The sequence below is a fragment of the Meriones unguiculatus genome, chromosome 11 (assembly GCF_030254825.1).
Source record: "Meriones unguiculatus strain TT.TT164.6M chromosome 11, Bangor_MerUng_6.1, whole genome shotgun sequence".
Taxonomy (NCBI): Eukaryota; Metazoa; Chordata; class Mammalia; order Rodentia; family Muridae; genus Meriones; species Meriones unguiculatus.
Genome location: NC_083359.1, coordinates 64800889 through 64820211, shown reverse-complemented (window position 1 = coordinate 64820211; position 19323 = coordinate 64800889). Strand labels below are relative to the sequence as shown.

General features: G+C 36.4%; 1 protein-coding gene across 3 annotated transcripts in view; it reads left to right on the top strand.

Moving 5' to 3' along the window:
- The window catches only part of Cdc73 (cell division cycle 73), a 133725-nt gene that overhangs the window by 9164 nt on the left and 105238 nt on the right, over nt 1-19323 (top strand). For all 3 annotated transcript variants that reach the window (XM_060364413.1, XM_060364411.1, XM_060364412.1), the window contains exons 4-7: nt 4433-4495; nt 4579-4631; nt 8960-9048; nt 16461-16677. In XM_060364413.1, coding sequence (XP_060220396.1) covers nt 4433-4495; nt 4579-4631; nt 8960-9048; nt 16461-16677 — 422 coding nt within the window. The remainder of the gene's footprint in view (nt 1-4432; nt 4496-4578; nt 4632-8959; nt 9049-16460; nt 16678-19323) is intronic.

Below are 19323 nucleotides of genomic sequence, written 5' to 3'. Positions count from 1 at the left end.
GAATAAAGCTCATATTTCTTACTGTGTGGAAGCTATGATCTTGTTTCTGCCTAAATCTCCATGACTTCAGCTTCCATCATTGTTTTATCACAGCAGTCAGTTATTGATTTTTCAGTTGGCTTTGTTAATCTTAGAACCTTTGGGTTTTCAGTTCTTTGTCTTCAGTTGTCTATATTGTCACTGGGCTCTCATCTTCCATGTATGCTCAAATATTCTGGTATTGTTCTTTCAGTGAAGACATTTGACCAATCTAAAATACAAAATGACATTCACCTTCATACTTGTCTATATTTAATCAAATCCTATTTATTTTCCAAACAAATACCATATATTTACCTGAAATAGTATTTCTTGCCTCATTGGATATTGTCTGTTGTCTACTAGAGAATGAACATTAAAGGAACAGTTGTTTTCAGTAGCTTATTTTATTACTCAGTAAAGTTTAGGACAGCAGTGTATAATAAGTACCTAATTGAGTGAAGGAGTAATTTTCTTACAGAATAAACATAAATTGGTACTACAAAAATTTAATAGACCTCATCTTCCCTAGGATGGAATATTTTTACCAATAAGCCATTAATAGCAGCTATGTTACCCATTCTTCATTTTTTTTTAATTTTATTTTTTTTTATATTAATTACAGTTTATTCACTTTGCATCCCAGCTCTAGCCTCCTCACTCATCCCCTCCCGGCCCCACCCTATCTCCCTTACCTCCTCCCATGCCCCTCTCCAAGTCCACAGATGAGGAGGTCCTCCTCCCCTTCCATCTGACCCTAGCCTATCCAGTCTCATCAGAACTGGCTGCATTGTCTACCTCTGTGGCCTGGCAAGGCTGCTCCCCTATAAAAGGGAGGTGATCAAAGAGCCAGCCACTGAGTTCATGTCAGAGATAGTCCCTGTTCCCCTTACTAGGGAACCCACTTGGACACTGAGCTGCCACGGGCTACATCTGAGCAGGGGTTCTAGGTTATCTAGGTTAATCTCCCTGAATGGTCCTTGGTTGGAATATCAGTCTCAGAAAAGACCCCTGAGCCCAGATATTTTGGTTCTGTTGCTCTCCTTGTGTAGCTCCTGTCCCCTCCAGGTCTTTCTATTTCCCCCTTCTTTCATAAGAATCCCTGCACACTGCCCAAAGTTTGGGTATGATCCTCAGCGTCTGCTTTGATAAACTGCTGTGTAGAGTCTTTCAGAGGTCCTCTGTGGTAGGCTCCTGTCCTGTTTTCTGTTTTCTTCTTCTTCCAATGTCCACCCTGTTTGTCTTTCTTAGTAAGGATTGATAATCTTAGCTTCTTTAGGTGTACAGATTTTAGTATGTTTATCCTATATTATATGTCTATTACCTACTTATAAGTGAGTATATACTGTTTGTGTCTCACTCAGGGTAATGCTTTCTAGATCCCATCTTTTGCCTGCAAATTTCATGATTTCCTTGTTTGTAATTGCTGAGTAGTATTTTATTGTGTAAATGTAACACAATTTCTGTATCCATTTCTCATCTGAGGGACATCTGGGTTGTTTTCAGGTTCTGGCTTTTACGAATAAAGCTGCTATAAACATGGTTGAGCAAATGTCCTTGTTGTGTACTTGGGCATCTTTTGGGTATATGCCTCAAAGTAGTGTAGCTGGATCTTGAGGAAGCGCTATTCTTAATTGTCTGAGAAAGCACCACATTGATTTCCAAAGTGGTTGTACAAGTTTACATACCACCAGCCATAGAGGAGGTTCCCCTTTCTCCACATCCTCTACAGCATGTGTTGTCACTTGAGTTTTTGATCTTAGCTGTTCTGATTGTTATAAGGTGAAATATCACGGTCGTTTTGATTTGCATTTCCTTGATGACTAATGATGTTGAGTATTTCTTTAAGTGTTTCTCTGCTATCCTATATTCCTCTACAGAGAATTCTCTGTTTAGCTCTGTACCCCATTTTAAAATTGATAGTGTTGGTGTGTGTAGGGAGTGTTTTGCATAATAGGAAGATCTCCAGGACTGTTTTTTTTTTTTTTTTGGGTGCTATTTTAATTCAGCAAGTGCCTAACTCTTGATAGGTTTCCCTCCACCCCCACAATTGTATGTGTGTATGGGGTTACATGTGCCACAGCTTGAATATTGAGGTCAGAGAGTAACTTGGTGGAGTCAGTTCTCCACCTTTATGTAGTTTCTAGGAATCAAACTCAGATTGCTAGGTTTGTGTGGCAGGTGCTAACTTTACCATTATCCTTCCATGCTTATTCTTAAGTTACATTTGGGTACTGTGCAAAATGCAAAATCTTATTATTTTATACAAGGTAAACAAAGAATGAGTAGGAATTCCATTCCTGCAAAGGCAATTGAGATGGAAAGATTAAAAAAAAGTTATTTAATTTTGTGTGTTTTTAATCAAGGCAAATTTAATTATTTGAAGCATGAGAATCCTAGTATACCTATTAAAATATTTTTCCCCCTTAGGCTCACTGCAATTCTCCCATTAAAAAGTGTGTTGAAGGGAGTGTAGGATTCTTCAGGTTTACTAAGTGTCTTAGATGCTCTTGGTCAGTAGGTTCACTTTGGGAGAGCCTCAGTTGTTTGTCCACATCAGTTCTTGCATTTTCTATTGGACAAATCGAGTTCTCAGAAGTAGTTGTTATGTTAATTTTGCTTGTTTTTTTTCTGGACAGGGTTTCTCTGTATAGCCCTGGTTGTCCTGAACTACTGTGTAGACCAGGCTGTTTTCCACCTGTCTCTGCCTTCCCAATGCTGGGATTAAAGGCATACACCACCACTGCCTGGCTCTTTGTTAATTTGTAAATACATGTTACTAGTTCAATGAAAAGGTTGAATCCCTGTTAAGATCATGTTTGTAGGCATGTTATAATTAATAACAGATATTAACTATTAAGGTGAGGTAAAAGCATGATCTCAATAAAAATATAGACTACTGGAGCCGTAGAACCACTTGAATAATTTTAAATTTTATGTGGTAAAATTGAGTGCCTTAACAAGTTGAGGAAAAACAATGAGAAGAGACTAATCATTCTGGAGTGTAGTACTTTAAGACCTAATCATTTAAATATTGAGAGTGAGTATGTATATTAATAAAACAACTGTTATGTTAGATTAGAAATACAAAGATGAGGCTGGCTGGCCGTAGAGTAGGATGGTAACGCATTTGACTCTAGAAATACACATAACAACTTAGTATTGAAGTAAAGACCTGTCACATAAGTGTTTGAGGGTGGGACTATCAGTTAATATTTTGATAAAAAAAAACAAGTTTTATACCATAAAAAACAAAAGCCCTGATAATCTGGGGAAATGTTCCGACTCCTGAATAGGAGAAAAAGTGTCAGTTGAATTAGTTAACACATGATATGTGTGATCTTGGAAATAGCTGCGTGAAAGATCAACAACTTGAATAGCTGTAGTCAACATACAGTTAACAGAAAAGGTGATAAATCAGTTTGTAGGTATGATTTATTTTATAATAAATTACAAATTTAAAGGATACAAAATAAGATCTAAAATTTTGCTGTTTGTCAATGAACTCCGGTGAGGCTGAGGGAGCATTTGGCGTTGCTGGTTGTGTCACTTTATATCTTTCCTGAGGTTGCTGACTGCGCATTACAAATAACATGGAAACCCTATCCCAGAGCTATACTTGAAAATGTAAAAAGTGATATGCATGTGAAGTTTCTTCATGCTATTGTTTGTAATAACAAAAGACTCAGAATTGGACTGTGTACTCATAGGGAACCAGTCAAATGTGTTATAATGATTCCATACAATTGGATATTGTATGGAATACAGATGTGAAAAGGAAAAAAAGTTAAAAGTTAAGGAACTACCCTACATACTGGTATGGAAGGGGTGTCTGAGTGAATACTCTTGTGAGTGGGAAACAAGTTTCAGAATATTCTGTGTATTATGCTGCCTTTATATATAAAAAGGTAAAATAAAGTATATTCTTATATTTGTAGAAGGATATACAAGATATTAACTTGTTACATAGGCGAATGGAAACTTGGTTGAACCGGCCAGGTACTTTTTTTTTTTTTAAACTAGTTTATTTTGAGCCATTCAAAAAAAAAAAAAATTTGAAGGATGGTTGGAAGTTTCCTACCAATTGTGAATAACTGAAATTTGCATGTTAATATGATGTGTGCATATTGAAGTATTTGGGGGAAGCATGTTTTTAAAATGTGTTATAAGGGAATGACCAATTAACTTCTGTAAATAGCGTCTCAGTAGTTTGTAAGCTAGATTTTTATAAAATAGTTTGTTTTTTCACAGACTTTCTACTTCTGAGTCATCTTGTTAATAAAATACTTCTATAGAGCTTTTGAAACCATTTTATCTGGGGAAATCCTTCTGTGGGTAGATGAGATTGGAATAACATGTAAAATACATGCTCAAATACTGATCTGCTCATAGGATTTTTCTTTTCCATTTTCAGCAACATCAGCGAGCATAGATAGGAGTGCTCCACTGGAAATTGGCCTTCAGCGGTCCACTCAAGGTACACTGTGTCACATCTTTATCTTGAACATTAAATGAAAACTTCTTTCCTCAACTGTACACTTACTTTTATTTTTCTTATAGTCAAAAGAGCTGCAGATGAAGTTTTAGCAGAAGCAAAGAAACCACGAATTGAGGTAATGGAACTCTATTTTAAAAGTAATTTGTATTGTTTTTGAACATGAAATTGTAGGCCAGTGGTGGCAGCACACACCTTTAATCCCAGCACTTGGGGAGGCAGAACCAGGCAGATGTTTGAGTTTGAGGTCAGCCTGGTCTGCAGAGTGAGTTCCAGGACAGCTGGGGCTACACAGAGAAATCCTGAAAAACAGAAACAAAAACAAAAAGCTTTATAGTAATTCTAACAGGTTTTCCCCCCTGAAAAGTACATCATAGGTGGGTTGCTTTTGTTACTGTATTAGCTCTCACATCTGAGCTCTGTGATGAATATGCCATTTTATTTATTTATTTACTTTTTTTTTTTCCTTATTGATGAAAACTGTGCACTACATGTAGGGTGAGAAACTTATCTGATCATATTAAAGGTCATGTGCTAAGTATTATAAAGTTTTCAGGGTCCTGCAGTGTTGATTGTGTGCCCCCTTGCTGTTCTGTTATTGTTATGAGGAAGCATTCATAAATCACACATAAATGGTTAGATGTGGCTGTGTTCTGATAAAACTACAAGATGGTGGGGGCCAGAACTGGTCTTCAGGTTCTGTTTTGCTGACTAGAAAGATAAGGTAGTATGGGATATTCTTTACTTTTCAAAGCTGCGAATGTGAAGTACTTAAAGTTCATTTAAATACTGACACGGGTTCTAGATTTCTGGTGTTTTAGTGAGCCTAAATGGGTTAGGATAGTGTGTTGGCGACTCTTTGTGACTGTGACAAAGTACCTGAGGAAAACAGCTGAAGAAAGGTTTGCTTTGCCTTATAGTTCAGCTCAGGAATAAGGGTGTAGTGGATAGAAATTGAGAACATTTCAGAGCACAGTGCTCCTGAGTCAGGCCCCATTCCGGTAGGTTCACAGAGCAGTGGATTCACAGCAACCATCTTCTTAATACCTGAGTCTCTTGAAGTTATTTTTAGGTTCTAACTGTAACATTTACCTGAAATAGAGGACAGGTAAGAGTGTAACTAACTGCCATTAAAGTATCTCTTGTATAATGGTGGTAACTAATTAATTAATTAACTATGTATTGTATTCTGAAAATTGTTAAAGAAGAAGTGGCACAAAAAATGGCAGTATGTAAAGTAATAACAATGTTAATTAACTAGATTGAACCATGCCATGGAGTATGTATATTTCAGAAGATAGTATTATTAATAATGTTTTCTCTTGGACAGTTAAAATTTTTTCTTAGTTGACCAGTTAGTATTATGAGTAAGATATCTTTTGAAATTTTAATTACATATAGAAATACATATTAATGACTTAGTAACAAGCATCATATTGCTTGTCTATATAGGAAACCTCTGGTCGTAGAGAAGAATTTACTAGGAAGTTGAAATCTGGCAGTTTTATAAATCTATTGGTTTATAATAAAGAAATAGCACTTGTCTTCACAGTTGTTAACAATACTAGAAACCAGATATATTTTTATTTTAGAATATATTTTTATACTTTTAATTTTAGACTCATGTACATACTTTTTTGCTATGTAAACAGCAACCCTTCTACAAGTAAGGATGAGGAGGGTAGCTATAGGGATAGTGTTTTTTGGCAAATACATACAGTGGAGTCAGTAACAATTGATTAAAACAATGTAATTTTAGTTACGTATGTTTTGAGACAGGAACCAGGAACCCGGTACTTTCTAAGAAATGATAACTAATTTATTGTTGCTGGTCTATACAAGGTAGTATTTTAAGAGCTTTAGGCATATTGAGTCATGTACTCCTCAGTATCACCATTGAATTTGATAGCCTGAGATTCAACATCTATGACTAAACAGGATCCACACAAAGGTGACTTGCTGAGGATTGTAGACCTAGAATTAGAACCAAGACAGTGTGGCTCCTGAGCCATACTGCCTACTGGGTATATGACAGTAAAACAAAGTTTCCCCATTTCTATTTGAAAAGAAGACTCTGGTCACTGTTAACAGTGAGTGCATATAGTTTACTTGGAAATAGGAAACATCACAATGTAATCATTTGAAAAAAAAAAAAGAAAGAAAATTAACACCCAAGAAAGGTTAAATACCAAATCTACCAGTAACTTGAAACATCAGGAGGAAGTAAAACTATCTTTTTTCTGTCATCTGTAAAGTTACAGTATAAGCATTTGTATTACTATTTAGTTCAGCAGTTTGGATATTTAAGACACCTTGGAAACAAAAAGAAAACTTGAGGTCAGGATTTCTGATTTGATTAAAATTTAGGTTTTATTTTTAAAATTACTAGTTTCTTGAGGACCTTAATTATCATGGATTATATCTTACAAATGGTAAAAATTAAATACATTTGCTAAAATATATTTGCATTTATTTATTTCAGCTTAATGTGTCTGTTTTAACATGGTGGAAACTAATAGGGCATGAGTTAAAGCCTAGTATTTTTTTCTCTTTTGATGTCTTAAGTATGCTGATGTATAGATTCATACACTCTTATTCATTGACCCTGAAATTACTCCTTTTTTTTGTTTGTTGAATATAGACATAGACCTAAATAAGTGTCACTAAATTGTTTTTTTCAACCCTATGTCTTTCTTTAAAATTCAATTTCACTCGGCTTTCAGATATAAATTATAAATCATATTTCCTGGGTTGACCTTAAGTTCACATTTGTAGGCAAAATTGTCTTTAAACTCTTGATACATGGCTGCTGGGATTGTAGGCATGAGCCATACACCCTTCTCAAGATTTTTGAAATAGTCTGTTGGGAACTTTGTAGGAATATTATTATATAATTTTATTTTATTTACATTGGTGTTCTGCTTCCATGTATGTCTTTGTGAGGGTGTCAAAGTCCCTGGAACTGGAATTATGGTTGGGAGCTGTTATGTGGGTTCTGGGATTTGAACCCAAGTCCTTTGGAAGAACAGCCATTGCTCTTAACTGCTGAGCTATCTTTCCAGCCCCCTTCTAAGAAGATTTTAATGTTCCAGTGAACTTGCTTTGAAAGCTATTGACTTTTTGCTTCTGGTGTCTTGACTTATTTTTTATAGATTTGAAGACCAGTAGCACCAGATTGAAAAAAAAAATTACCATCCATAATGAAAAATTTAACTTTGATGAAGACTGCCTTTAAAAGTTAGCTAATTTTTCATCAAGAATGGATCTGTAGGGGCTAGAGAGGTACCTCAGCTGTTAAGAACACTTGTTCTAGCAAAAGGTCTAGGCTCAGTTCCCAGCACCTTCTATTGACCACCCATAATTCTAGCTCTACTATAGGCACCAGGTATGCATGTGGTACATGTATAAATATAACAAATAAATTTACACATGATAAATCCAAAGAACGTTTTTTAAAGGGATGAATTATAAATATAAAATTATATATACTAATGAATATGCATATATATATTCATTAGTGAAAGTAGTAATGGTTGGGATAGCACCTAGTAAATAGATGTCTGGACACCACACTGTAAACTCTTATGGATGGTTTTCAATGCTAAGTTTGTTGATGATGCAAAACCAATACATACATGTTTAGAAGAATTTATTTCACTTTCAGCACAATATTCAATAAAATATGAGATATCCAACACTTTTTAATAAAACCGGCTTTGTATTTTATGGAGGCTAGTGTATATGTTCAAGTAAACAACACGAAACTATGTTGTTTAGTAAGTGGATGTGTAAAACACATTTTTTTTGCTTATGTTTTAAATTTACTGTGATTTTTAATTTGAGTTACTATTGCTATGACAAAACACCACATAACTAAAAGCAATCGGGAGAAAAGGGTTTATGTGGTTAATGCTTTCACATCCATAGTCCCCTGAAGAAAGTCAGGACAGGAACTCAAACAGAATAGTAACTTAGAGGCAGGAGCTGATGCAGCCTCCTAGAGGGATTCTGCTTACTGGCTTGCTTCTCATGGCTTGTTTACCCTGCTTTTTTGTAGAACCCAGGACCACTAGTCCAGGAATGGCATCACGCACAATGGGCTGGGCCCTTTCCCGTCAATCACTAATTTAGAAAATGCCTTACAGGCTTGCTTACAGCCTAGTCTTATTGGAGGCATTTTCTCAGTTGGGGTTCCCTTCTCTCAGATGATTAAAGCCTGTATCAGACTGACATAAAAGTAGCCAGCACATGTGGCTTATTATAATGTAGCCCTATTGTAAGTCAAGGAACATCAGAAATCAGTTCCAGACTTAAGTGATCCAAAATACACTTGTTGTCTGTACAGTATAGCATGGAACTGTACTGTGGTAATTTTGGTAAGAAGTTAGGTATAGTGATTTTGCCATGTAAAAGTTAAACAAAATTTAAAATGTTACTTATTTTTAGGATGAAGAGTGTGTGCGTCTTGATAAAGAGCGATTGGCGGCTCGTTTGGAAGGCCATAAAGAAGGGATTGTGCAGACTGAGCAGATTAGGTAAGGGTTTCTTAAGTAGAAAAGTATAGATTTTATGTAAAGGTAAGTGGAAAATGGGGTGTTTAGATGTGACTCACAATTTAATGTGCATCTTTATTCATTGTATACCCTCCTAAGTTTAGAAGAATGTAGTTGTCCCTTTTAATCTATTGGGATTAGCTCTAGGTTCTCTTCACAGATAATAACCAGAGGTGCTGAAGTTCCTTGAGTAAAATGGCATGATATTTGCTTATAAGAATCTACTCTAGATTATGTATGACTTTCCATCAGTATGTCAAATATGAAAACAGTCATAGAGAATGTTTATTTTGGCTCACTTTTCAGTTAGGGTTAACATGGCTCTACTTCTGGACCATGCTTAGTAAGGCAGAACATCATGGTATATAATGGAGTGTGTAGTAGAAAGCATTGTAATGGCACATAGGAGATGAGTTGGGGAAGGGGACAAGGGGTGGGTTGTGTGTATGGAAACTAGAAGGACCGGTGTGCTGGTAGCTCCCAAGGAACCACTTCTTTGCTAAGTACAGCCTCCTAAAGTTTTCAGAAACTCCCAAAATAGCACCGTCAGTTGGGGACTAGGCCTTTAACACATCACCTGTTCAAACACTATGTTATGTCTGTGGCTCCCAAAGACATATTTATCTCGTAATGCTAAACGTATATTTAGTTCATCCTTGATAATCTCCGAAGTTTCAATAGTTTCTGCATTATTCAGAAGGTCAAGCTTAAAGACTCTTCTGAAGTGGAAATCTCTTATCTCTGAGTCCCTATAAATTTTAATAACAAGTTTACTAAAGAGAAACCCTTTCTCTTTAAAGTGTAACAGCCCTGACTGTCCTGAAACTCACTTTATAGACCAGCCTGACCTTGAACGCAGAGAGATCCACCTGCCTCTGCCTTCTGAGTGCTGGGATTAAAGGTGTGCACCACCACTGCACAATGCAAGAGTTAACATTCTTACTGAAAAATGGAGAGATAGAACATAGAAAGGAATGGGACCAAAGCAAGCCTGGAACTGAGAGGGCAAATGTTAAATTCTATAAATTCATCGTCCTGTCCACCATCAGTGACATATGATGTGATATGATATGATATGTGTGTTCCAGTGGGGTTGGGTAGCCCCATTCCTGTGATCTGGCTTGTTAAAATCCACATGACTTCTCCCTTAAACCAGCTGTGTTCTGTGCCTCTAACTTGCTGTGGCATATGATCCATGCTCTTCTGACACTTGTAACTTTCTAAGGTTTGTATTGTGTCTCTAGGTTCACTAGCAGAGAGCTTCATGCATTCTCAGGCTCTGCCATACATTGTCTGGCCTCTTAGGTCTTCCTTTGAAATCTAGTGGAAATGTTCATGAGTTTGTAACTTTTGCATTCTGAATGCCTGCAAAACGGGCATGATATGATTAGCTAATAGTGGCTGGGGTCCTTAGAATTATGGCTTTGTGTTCTTTGAATTCCTGAATGACTGAAGCTGGGGAGTTTGATCTGAGGCTCCAAGTTGGAGGGACATGGTGATCTCAAAGTTGTAGTCTTTTACCTGAGTTAAGTAAAATCTTCACACCCTTAAGCTTGTAGTGGAGCGCAGTCTGCCTACTTCCTGAGATGACCTAAATGCATCCTTCCTGTTCTGATGCAATGTACTGGGCTTAAAACGTCATGGTCCTAATTGCTTCAACAGCCATACTTTACTGTGTCGGAACTTACTTTCTGGCACACTTGACTTTCCAGAGCTTCCTTGTTTTTTTGCTTACATTTATTATAATAAATCTAGCTAAAACTAGCTATCAGTATCCATGCTTAGTTGCCTTGACATTTCCTCTGCCTTACTATTTATTTTACTACTTTTAAATTTAGCCCCACTCAGAATCTGGAGTCAAGGACAAAATATGCCGAATTCTTTGTAACAGTATGATATGAATGGTTTCTGTGCAAGTTCTAATTGAGTCCTTGCTGTCATACTAAACCTCATACTTAAGTCTCAGTGTTAGAGCATTCTGGCTTTCTGAGTTCCCATAAGAATTAAGCTCTGCCTCAATAGCATTCCAGGACTCTCTCCAAACTTAACGGATTCTTTCCACAACCCTTATGAATCCACTGTATCAGTGACCCTGCTCTTTCTACTAGTTTTCTGTTAGACTGTAGTGAGGAATATCTGAGAAAAAGAAAAGATTGTTTTTGTCTTATGGTTCCAGTGTTCAGATGGTTGTAGTTGATGGTTATGTAACTCTGTTGCTTCTGGGCTTATGTGACTGTAACATCTGGTGAGAGAAGAACAGTCTGATCTACCTTGTGGCAGGTATGTGCACACACAGGACGGATTAACCCACATAGCTCTTTCCTCTTTTCTTATTTTTTTTTTCTCTTGGCCCTTTAGGGTCACCTCTTCTTGCATATTTTGGACAGGGTTTCTCTGTGTAACAGCCCTGACTGTCCTGAAACTCACTTTATAGACCAGCCTGACCTTGAACGCAGAGAGATCCACCTGCCTCTGCCTTCTGAGTGCTGGGATTAAAGGTGTGCACCACCACTGCCTGGCCTGCCCCATAATTTGATTATGGACTTAGATTCTTTATTTCCCTCATTTGTTTAGCCTCTTTACAATCTGATCCTAGTCCCCTCTCTCCTGCCCTCCCAGACTTGTGACATTCTAACCTCCATGAATTTCTAAATACACAGACAGCCATCCTTGTAGAATTTTTACCATAGGCATGATTTTTTTTTCCCCTGGGAACTTTACATTGAAGAAAGATTAATTAATTATTCTGATTTTAGAAGCAATAGTGTTTTAAGTAGTCTTTCTAACGTATCTTTTTTTTTTTTCCTTTTGGTTGGTGGGAAACCTTGTATTACCAACTTAAACTTAGTGGGTGGTAGTTGTTTCCAGGTTTAGATAGTTTCTTTGTTAAGCATTCTACTTCATGTGTTAGCATTCTCCTGCAGTACATTTATGCAGCTCTTTATTAAATATTCTGAACCATATAAACACTGTGGTCTATCTGGGTTCCCTGTATGACTCGTTTTGGAAGTTTTTAAGGCAGTAAGCCAGGGAAGTTAAGGAGTTCCCTTGTTTGTTTCTCATTTGTCAGAGAATCATTGTTTAACAATAAATATCTGGTAAACCATTATGTCAAGTATTTTAGCTATTCATTTTCTGGTATGTGAGCTAATCCAATCACTGGCAGTTCATCTTGGCTAGAAGTAGAAGTCTGATAATTGAAAGTCCAGTGCCAGCTTGAAAGCCAGCCAGATTGCTCACTGGGTAAATGCCATGCTTCCAAGCTCAACCAGTGACCTGAGTTTGATATCCATACTCACATGGTAGAAAGAAAGAACCAGCTCCTGCAGCTTGTCCTCTGATTTTTACCACACATAGGCTATGGCTTGTGTTGTGCTGAATTATTTTGCACGTGTGTGTGCATACACAAAAATAAATGTAATAAAAACTATTTGAGGGCTAGAGAGATGGCACAGAGGTTAAGAGCACTGGCTGCTGTTCCACAGGTCCTGAGTTCAATTTCCAGCAACCAAATAGTGGCTCACAGCCATCTATAATGAGATTTATAATGCCTTCTTTTGGTGTGTAGGTATAAATGCAGAACATTTTATATATCATAAGTAAATCTTAAAAAAGCGAAAACAAATTGAATTTGTCTAAAATCATGCTGATATGCTTTAGATTTTAGGGGATTGTTGCAGGGCATATTCAGATGGGTTTGATGTCAGGTGCCTATTGAGTATCTGCTATAAAATGCTTTCATACTAGTCAGATAAAAAAATAGCACACTGTTTTTAAACATCCAGGGATTAATTTTTCCAGATTATATGAAAAATCATTTAAGGTATAGTTTTGTAACTGAAGCATAATACTTTTCTCTGTAAGTTTTAAGGTACTCTGTCACTTTCTTAAAGAGTGGCCAAAATATATGTTAAAGTACATTGATAAAGCAAGTAGTTTACATTGTAGTAATGAATTTGTATTGATCTTAGTAACAATTAAAGATTTTTCAGATATCTCACTAATTAATAATTACAAGTTCTGAAAACACAGATTAACATGTTGTGGTACTAAATTACATTCAGGTAAAATAAGACTCAGTGGCTATGAAGTATTTGTAGTTATAGATTTAAGAAGATAGGAATCTAATCAATATGTTCATACGGCATACAAATTTGAATAGTTTATTTTTAAATTATATGATTTTTTAAAATAAAAGCAGTTCTGGGACATTCAAATAAAGTTAGGAAAACAAGTAGTAAAAAAAACAAAAAGAATAGTAAAAAGATAGAAGTAAGGATCCACGTATTAATTTCACAACAATGCACAGTAAGAGAAAAAAATAGCAAATATACATTACCTTTGGTGATTCATTTATAGTGCCCTGTTACATTAGAAATCAAGTGAGAATTTTGTTCTATAAAAACTAATTTTAAAATGCCAGTGAAAAGACAGGGCTTCTGTGAACTGTGTTATAGGTGGACTGAAGAAAGTTCACCAGACAAGCATATTGTCTTTTTTTTTAAATTACAGCATTTATCCTCACCCATGGTTTTTTACTGTATGCTGCTTTTGAGCAGGATAGGAGGGTATAGGAGGGACAACATTTAGAATTTCTTGGGAAATATTTGTGCCTGTTACAATGCTACTGGAGACACATTTTCCATCCTTGTTTGGACACCATATTGAGATTTCAAATGGCAGATCAGTATATATTCTTCCACAGTTACATGTCTTGTCACCCTGTTAGTGATTCTTCTGTATGCTTAGCTGTTGCCTTGACCCTTGCTTGTGCTGGTGGAGTTTTCATGTATTGCTGGCCTGTTTCTGTTTTTTATGAGTCTCGGTTAAATACATGGCCTCATGTGCTTCCATAAAAAGTCATCTTATTGTAAAAAATGTTTTATTTATTATTTATTACAATTTATTCACTTTGTATCCCGGCTGTGGCCCCCTCCCTTGTCTCCTATCAATCTCATCCTCCCTTCATCTTCTCCCCCAATGCCCCTCTCCTAGTCCACTAATAGGTGAGGTGGTCCTCCCACTTCTATTTGACCTAGCCTATCAGGTCTCATCAGGACTGGTTGCATTATCTTCCTCTGTGGTCTGGCAAGGCTGCACCCCTCAGGGGGAGGTGATCAGAGAGCCAGCCACTGAGTTCATGCCAGAGACAGCCCCCCCGCTCCCCTTGCAAGGGAACCCACTAGGAAACCGAGTCTATGGGCTACATCTTAGCAGGAGTTTTAGGTCCTCTCCGTGCATTGTTCTTGTTGGAGTATCAGTCTCTGCAGGGCTCCCCAGGGCCCAGTATTTTTTGGTTCGGCTTGTTCTCCTTTTGGAGTTCTTGTCCCCTCCAGGTCTTTCTATCTCTCCCTTCTTTCATAAGAATCCCTGCACTCTACCCAAAGTTTGGCTATGAGTTATAGCCTCTGCTTTGATACTCTGTTGGGTAGAGTCTTTCAGAGGCCCCCTGGTAGGCTCCTGTCTTGTTCCCTGTCTTCTGCTTCCAATGTCCATGGCGTTTCTGCTTCTGAGTGAGGATTGAGCATCTTCCCTAGGATCTTCCTTGTTTAGCTTATTTAGGACTATAGATTTTAGTGTGTCTATTCTATGTTATATGTCTAATAACCACTTATGATTGAGTATGTACCGTATGTTGGAGACCAGAATTTTAAGTTACATTTTTTATTGAATCTTCATTCTTACTTTCCTTCTTTTTCTTACTTTCCTTCCTTTTTTCTTTTTTGTTGTTTGTAGTTCTTTGTATTACTGAATTTAATTTATTTTATTCTTTATTGCAAGAATTTTTGCTACTCAGGTTAGAGAGGAGTTGTTATGAAGATTGTTATGGGTATATTTAAAATTGAAAACTGAGGATTCCTGGGCTGCTGAATTTTTTTTTTTTTAATTTTAGATTGGATTATTTTAGTTTTTATGTGTATGTGATCATTTTGCCCACATGGCAAAATGTGTCTGTTGTGCATAGAGGTCAGAAGAAGGCATAATAATGTTTCCCTGATCAAGTAGGTGCTGGGAACTGAACTTGGGTCCTTTGCAAGAGCATCCAGTGCTCTTAACCACTTCATCTCTGAACCTTTTCTCCAGCCCCTGCAATACTGATTTATTGTCCCTGAATCTCAAAGACAAACATGCCAGGAAATTGAAAACACTGAGAAATTTACTTTTTTTCATGGCATGCCACAGTTTTTATTTGTGTCATTATTGATGAATAAAAGAAATTTTTAAATAAGATTAAACCTAAGATGATTTTTTTTATGAAGTCTGATTTTAATGTTAAAAGTGCTTTATTGTGAAAACAGTTTCTGTGCTTTTTGTCCATTTGAGAATCAAGTAAATTGAAGACATAAAAGGTGTTCAAATAAGTTTATTTCAGTATGTGATTTGTTTTTAAACTTGCAAGGTCTTTGTAATGACGTTTTAATCAAATTAAGTGCGGTGTTTGTCTTCTACAAATTAAAGGATTATTATGGCATATAAGTTTTGTTTTGATTCTTAACTCAGTTGTATTTGTGGCCTATAGTTTTAAAGCCTTGAAATATATTTCATGGAAAAACCAAGCTTTGAGCTTTTTATTTTTTTAAACATTTATTTATTATTTATACAGTATTCTGCTTGCATTTGTGCCTCCAGGCCAGAAGAGGGCACCAGATCTTATTATAGATGCTTATGAGCCACCATGTTGTTCCTGGCACTTGAATTCAGGACCTTTAGAAGAACAGCCTCTGAGCTATCTCTCCAGTCCCCAAGCTTTGAACTTTTTAACAGAATGAATTTCTTGCCGTATTACAAGATGACCTCTCTGCTTATGTATAATTTTCATTTATATAGAGGTATGGGTATAGATACAACTGTAAAGCCTCAGGAAATACAAGCTATTTCAGAACAGAAGTTATTCTTTTCTTCTGGGGAAGATTTAAAAATAACCAAGGAATTTTATAATTGTTAGTTTTCAATTTTAAAGAAATTACTGATTGAAACCTGGAGAGATGAATCAGTGGTTAAGACAACAACTGGCCATTCTTCCAGAGGACCCTGGTGTGATTCTCAGCACAAACATGGTGGCTCTCAACTGCCTGTAGCTTCAGTTTCAGGGAATTTGATCTTTCTTTTGACTTTCCTGGACACCAGGCTACAAACAACATATATAAACGTATGTGTGGGGAAAGCATTCATACTCAAAAATTTAAATGAAGAAATTACTAGCTTGATTTTAGAGTATTTATGAATTGTTACCTGTAAAAAAATCTTGTGTGACTATAAACTAGAAAATATACAATTTTATAGAAAAACTATTGCCAGTCCCAGTGCCCCCACATCAATTAAAGTGCGATATGTATATGTTGTACTGAAGGAATCTTTGCTGTGAAATTTAAAAAATAAATTTTTTTATTTAGGTCTTTGTCTGAAGCCATGTCAGTGGAAAAAATTGCTGCAATCAAAGCCAAAATTATGGCTAAGAAAAGATCTACTATCAAGACTGATTTGGATGATGACATAACTGCCCTTAAACAGAGGAGTTTTGTGGATGCTGAGGTAGATGTGACCAGAGATATTGTCAGTAGAGAAAGAGTGTGGAGGACAAGAACAACTATTTTACAGAGCACAGGAAAGGTAATTAAAATATTTTACTCATTCTCTGGAATGCTATAGGAGTGTTTAAAATTTATTAATAGGTTTCAAATTTCATTTCAAGTTTATTTATGCTTTGTCCAGCCAAACTTCTGTTCAGAGCAAATATGTGCACTTTAAATTTTGAAGTATAAGAATTTGAATGAGGGTCTGGCAATCTGAGCATTTTTCAAACCCAGCTAGAGGTGGAAGGAGAGCATCCACTCAGCAGTTTTCCTCCTGTTTTCATGCGCATTCTGTAGTCCTACACATGTGCACACACACACATCAAAAAATTAAAAAATGTGATTCTAGATGCTCTAGTATGTCAGCTGATCTCTTTAAAAATATGCATCAGTTCTGTTATGTGAACATATTTTTCTCTGTTGTGGACTTTCTTAAGTTTTCTTAGACATCGATTCTCCTTTGATGCATGGTTGCTAACAATGGTAGTTTGGTAGAGACATTTGAAGAACTGTGTGAAATTATTGTGAAACTGACCTTATAATGTTGAAATAGATGTTGTTTCGACATTGTCTGGGATTTGTTGAGGTATTTGAGGCGGGGTCTTTCTTAGTAGTTTGGGCCTAAGTACACTACAGGTCTGTGCCACCCGCCCCAGCTGGTTTGGATTGTAGACTAATATTGTGACTTTAGCTTTTTATTTACTGTCCTGTTTGCTAAGAATAAAGTTACTAGAAAAGGGTTTGAGGAAAATAGTTATTTGTATTTGTTTTGCTCTTGTCTTATATTTTAAGAAGCATTTTCTGTGGGCCACATAGCATTCAGTCTCCAGAACATGTAAAGGTGAAAGGAAAAAACCAATTCCACAAAGTTGTTCTCTGGCCTCCACACATGGTATGCATGTGTGTGTTCACATACATATCATGCATGTGTATTCACACACAATAGTAGTAATAGCATTAATTTAGTTTAGAGAAAAGGAATTTTCCAGAGTCGTGAAATAACTCAGGAATAAAGGTGCTAGCTAGCCATGCAAGCCTGGTAATCTGCATTTGGTTCCTGGAACCAGTGTAATGATGAAAGGAGAAAACTGACTCCAAAATGTTTTTCTCTTCTACACATGCAGTATGGTACATGTGTCCTCATAAACATATTTAAAGAATAAAAGCGGAACAATTTTTCAGAGCCTAGAATTACAAAGAAATTGAAATTATGAGAAATTTTCATTTTTCCTTTTTTTGTTATTTACATTTAAATGGTATTATTCTCATCTTCCTTGTGTGATTTGTCTAATACTTGATTAACACTGTGATTTTTAGTTCCTTTTTTGTTTCATTTTGTTTTGAGACAGGGTTTGCACTTTGTAGCTCTAGGTGACCTGGAACTCCGTATGTAGATTAGGCTGACCTCTAATTCAGAAGGATCCGCCTGCCTCTGCCTCTTGAGTGCTGGGATTAATGGTGTGTATCACTATGCCTGCTTTTTTGTTGTTCATTTTAACTTAGTCTTAAACTTAGTTTTCTTTTATCTGAAACATTGAAATTTTAAATTTTTGAGATGAGCTTTTTTCCTGTCAACTCTAGGTGGCAGGATTGTATCAGTTTTAAAGTATTGTTATTTAATGTTGGTACCACTTTAACCTTTTAAAAACAAATCATTTAACAGTTGTTTAGAAGTGAGGTTTCTTCTGTGAATATTAACATTTTTATTTTAAAATGTTAGCATTTTAAAGGTCAAGATTAAGCATTTTGATCACTGATCTCTAGCCGTATAGATTTGCTTTCATCTGCTAAACTCTAAAAATAGTCTGTAGACATGTAGTGTAGTATGGACTGCACATTTGTGTGTGTGTGTGCACGTGTACATGTGCGTTTGTCACAGTGTGCATGTGGAGGTCAAGACAGCTTGTGAGAGTCAGTTCTTTCCTTTCAGGGATCATGTGTGCATTCCTGGGATTGAGTTCAGATTGTCAGGTTTGGTAGCACCGGCTCAGGGTAGACTTTAGACTCACCTTCATTATTACCTATTATCAGAATTTTATTTTCTGAATTTAAGGAGCAAGAAAGTTCAAGTTTTCATTCTTATTTAGTTAATAGACTGTAGTTGTAGCAACCTGATTTTATAGTATCATTAAATTATATTAAATGTCTTACTCTGTTTTATGCTGCTATAACAGAATATCACAGATTAATTTGTAACAAACAAATTTCTGAGCCACTAAATTATTATGTCTTATTCTGTTTTGTGCTGCTGTAACAGAGTATCACAGGCTGAGTAATTTATAATGAATAGACATTTCTGTGGTTCACCATTCTAGAGGCTGGAAAGTCCAAGATCAAGGAACTGCATCTGATGAGGGCTTTCTTACTGCATCAAAAATGGCGGACGGTATCACATGGGTGAGAGAGAGGGAACCAAAAAGAGGGCTGAGTTTATTATTTTATCAGAAAATGACCCTTAAAATCACTAAGCTATTCATCTAGTCTCCACCTAATCCATTTTAAAAATCACTTCTTAAAAATCCCACCGTTAGCCATACATGGTGGCGCATGCCTGTAATCCCTGCACTCTGGGAGGCAGAGGAAGGCAGATTTCTGTGAGTTTGAGGCCAGCCTGGTCTACGAAGTGAGTCTAGGATAGCCAAGGCTACTCAGAGAAACCCTGTCTCAAAAAACTAAAACCAAA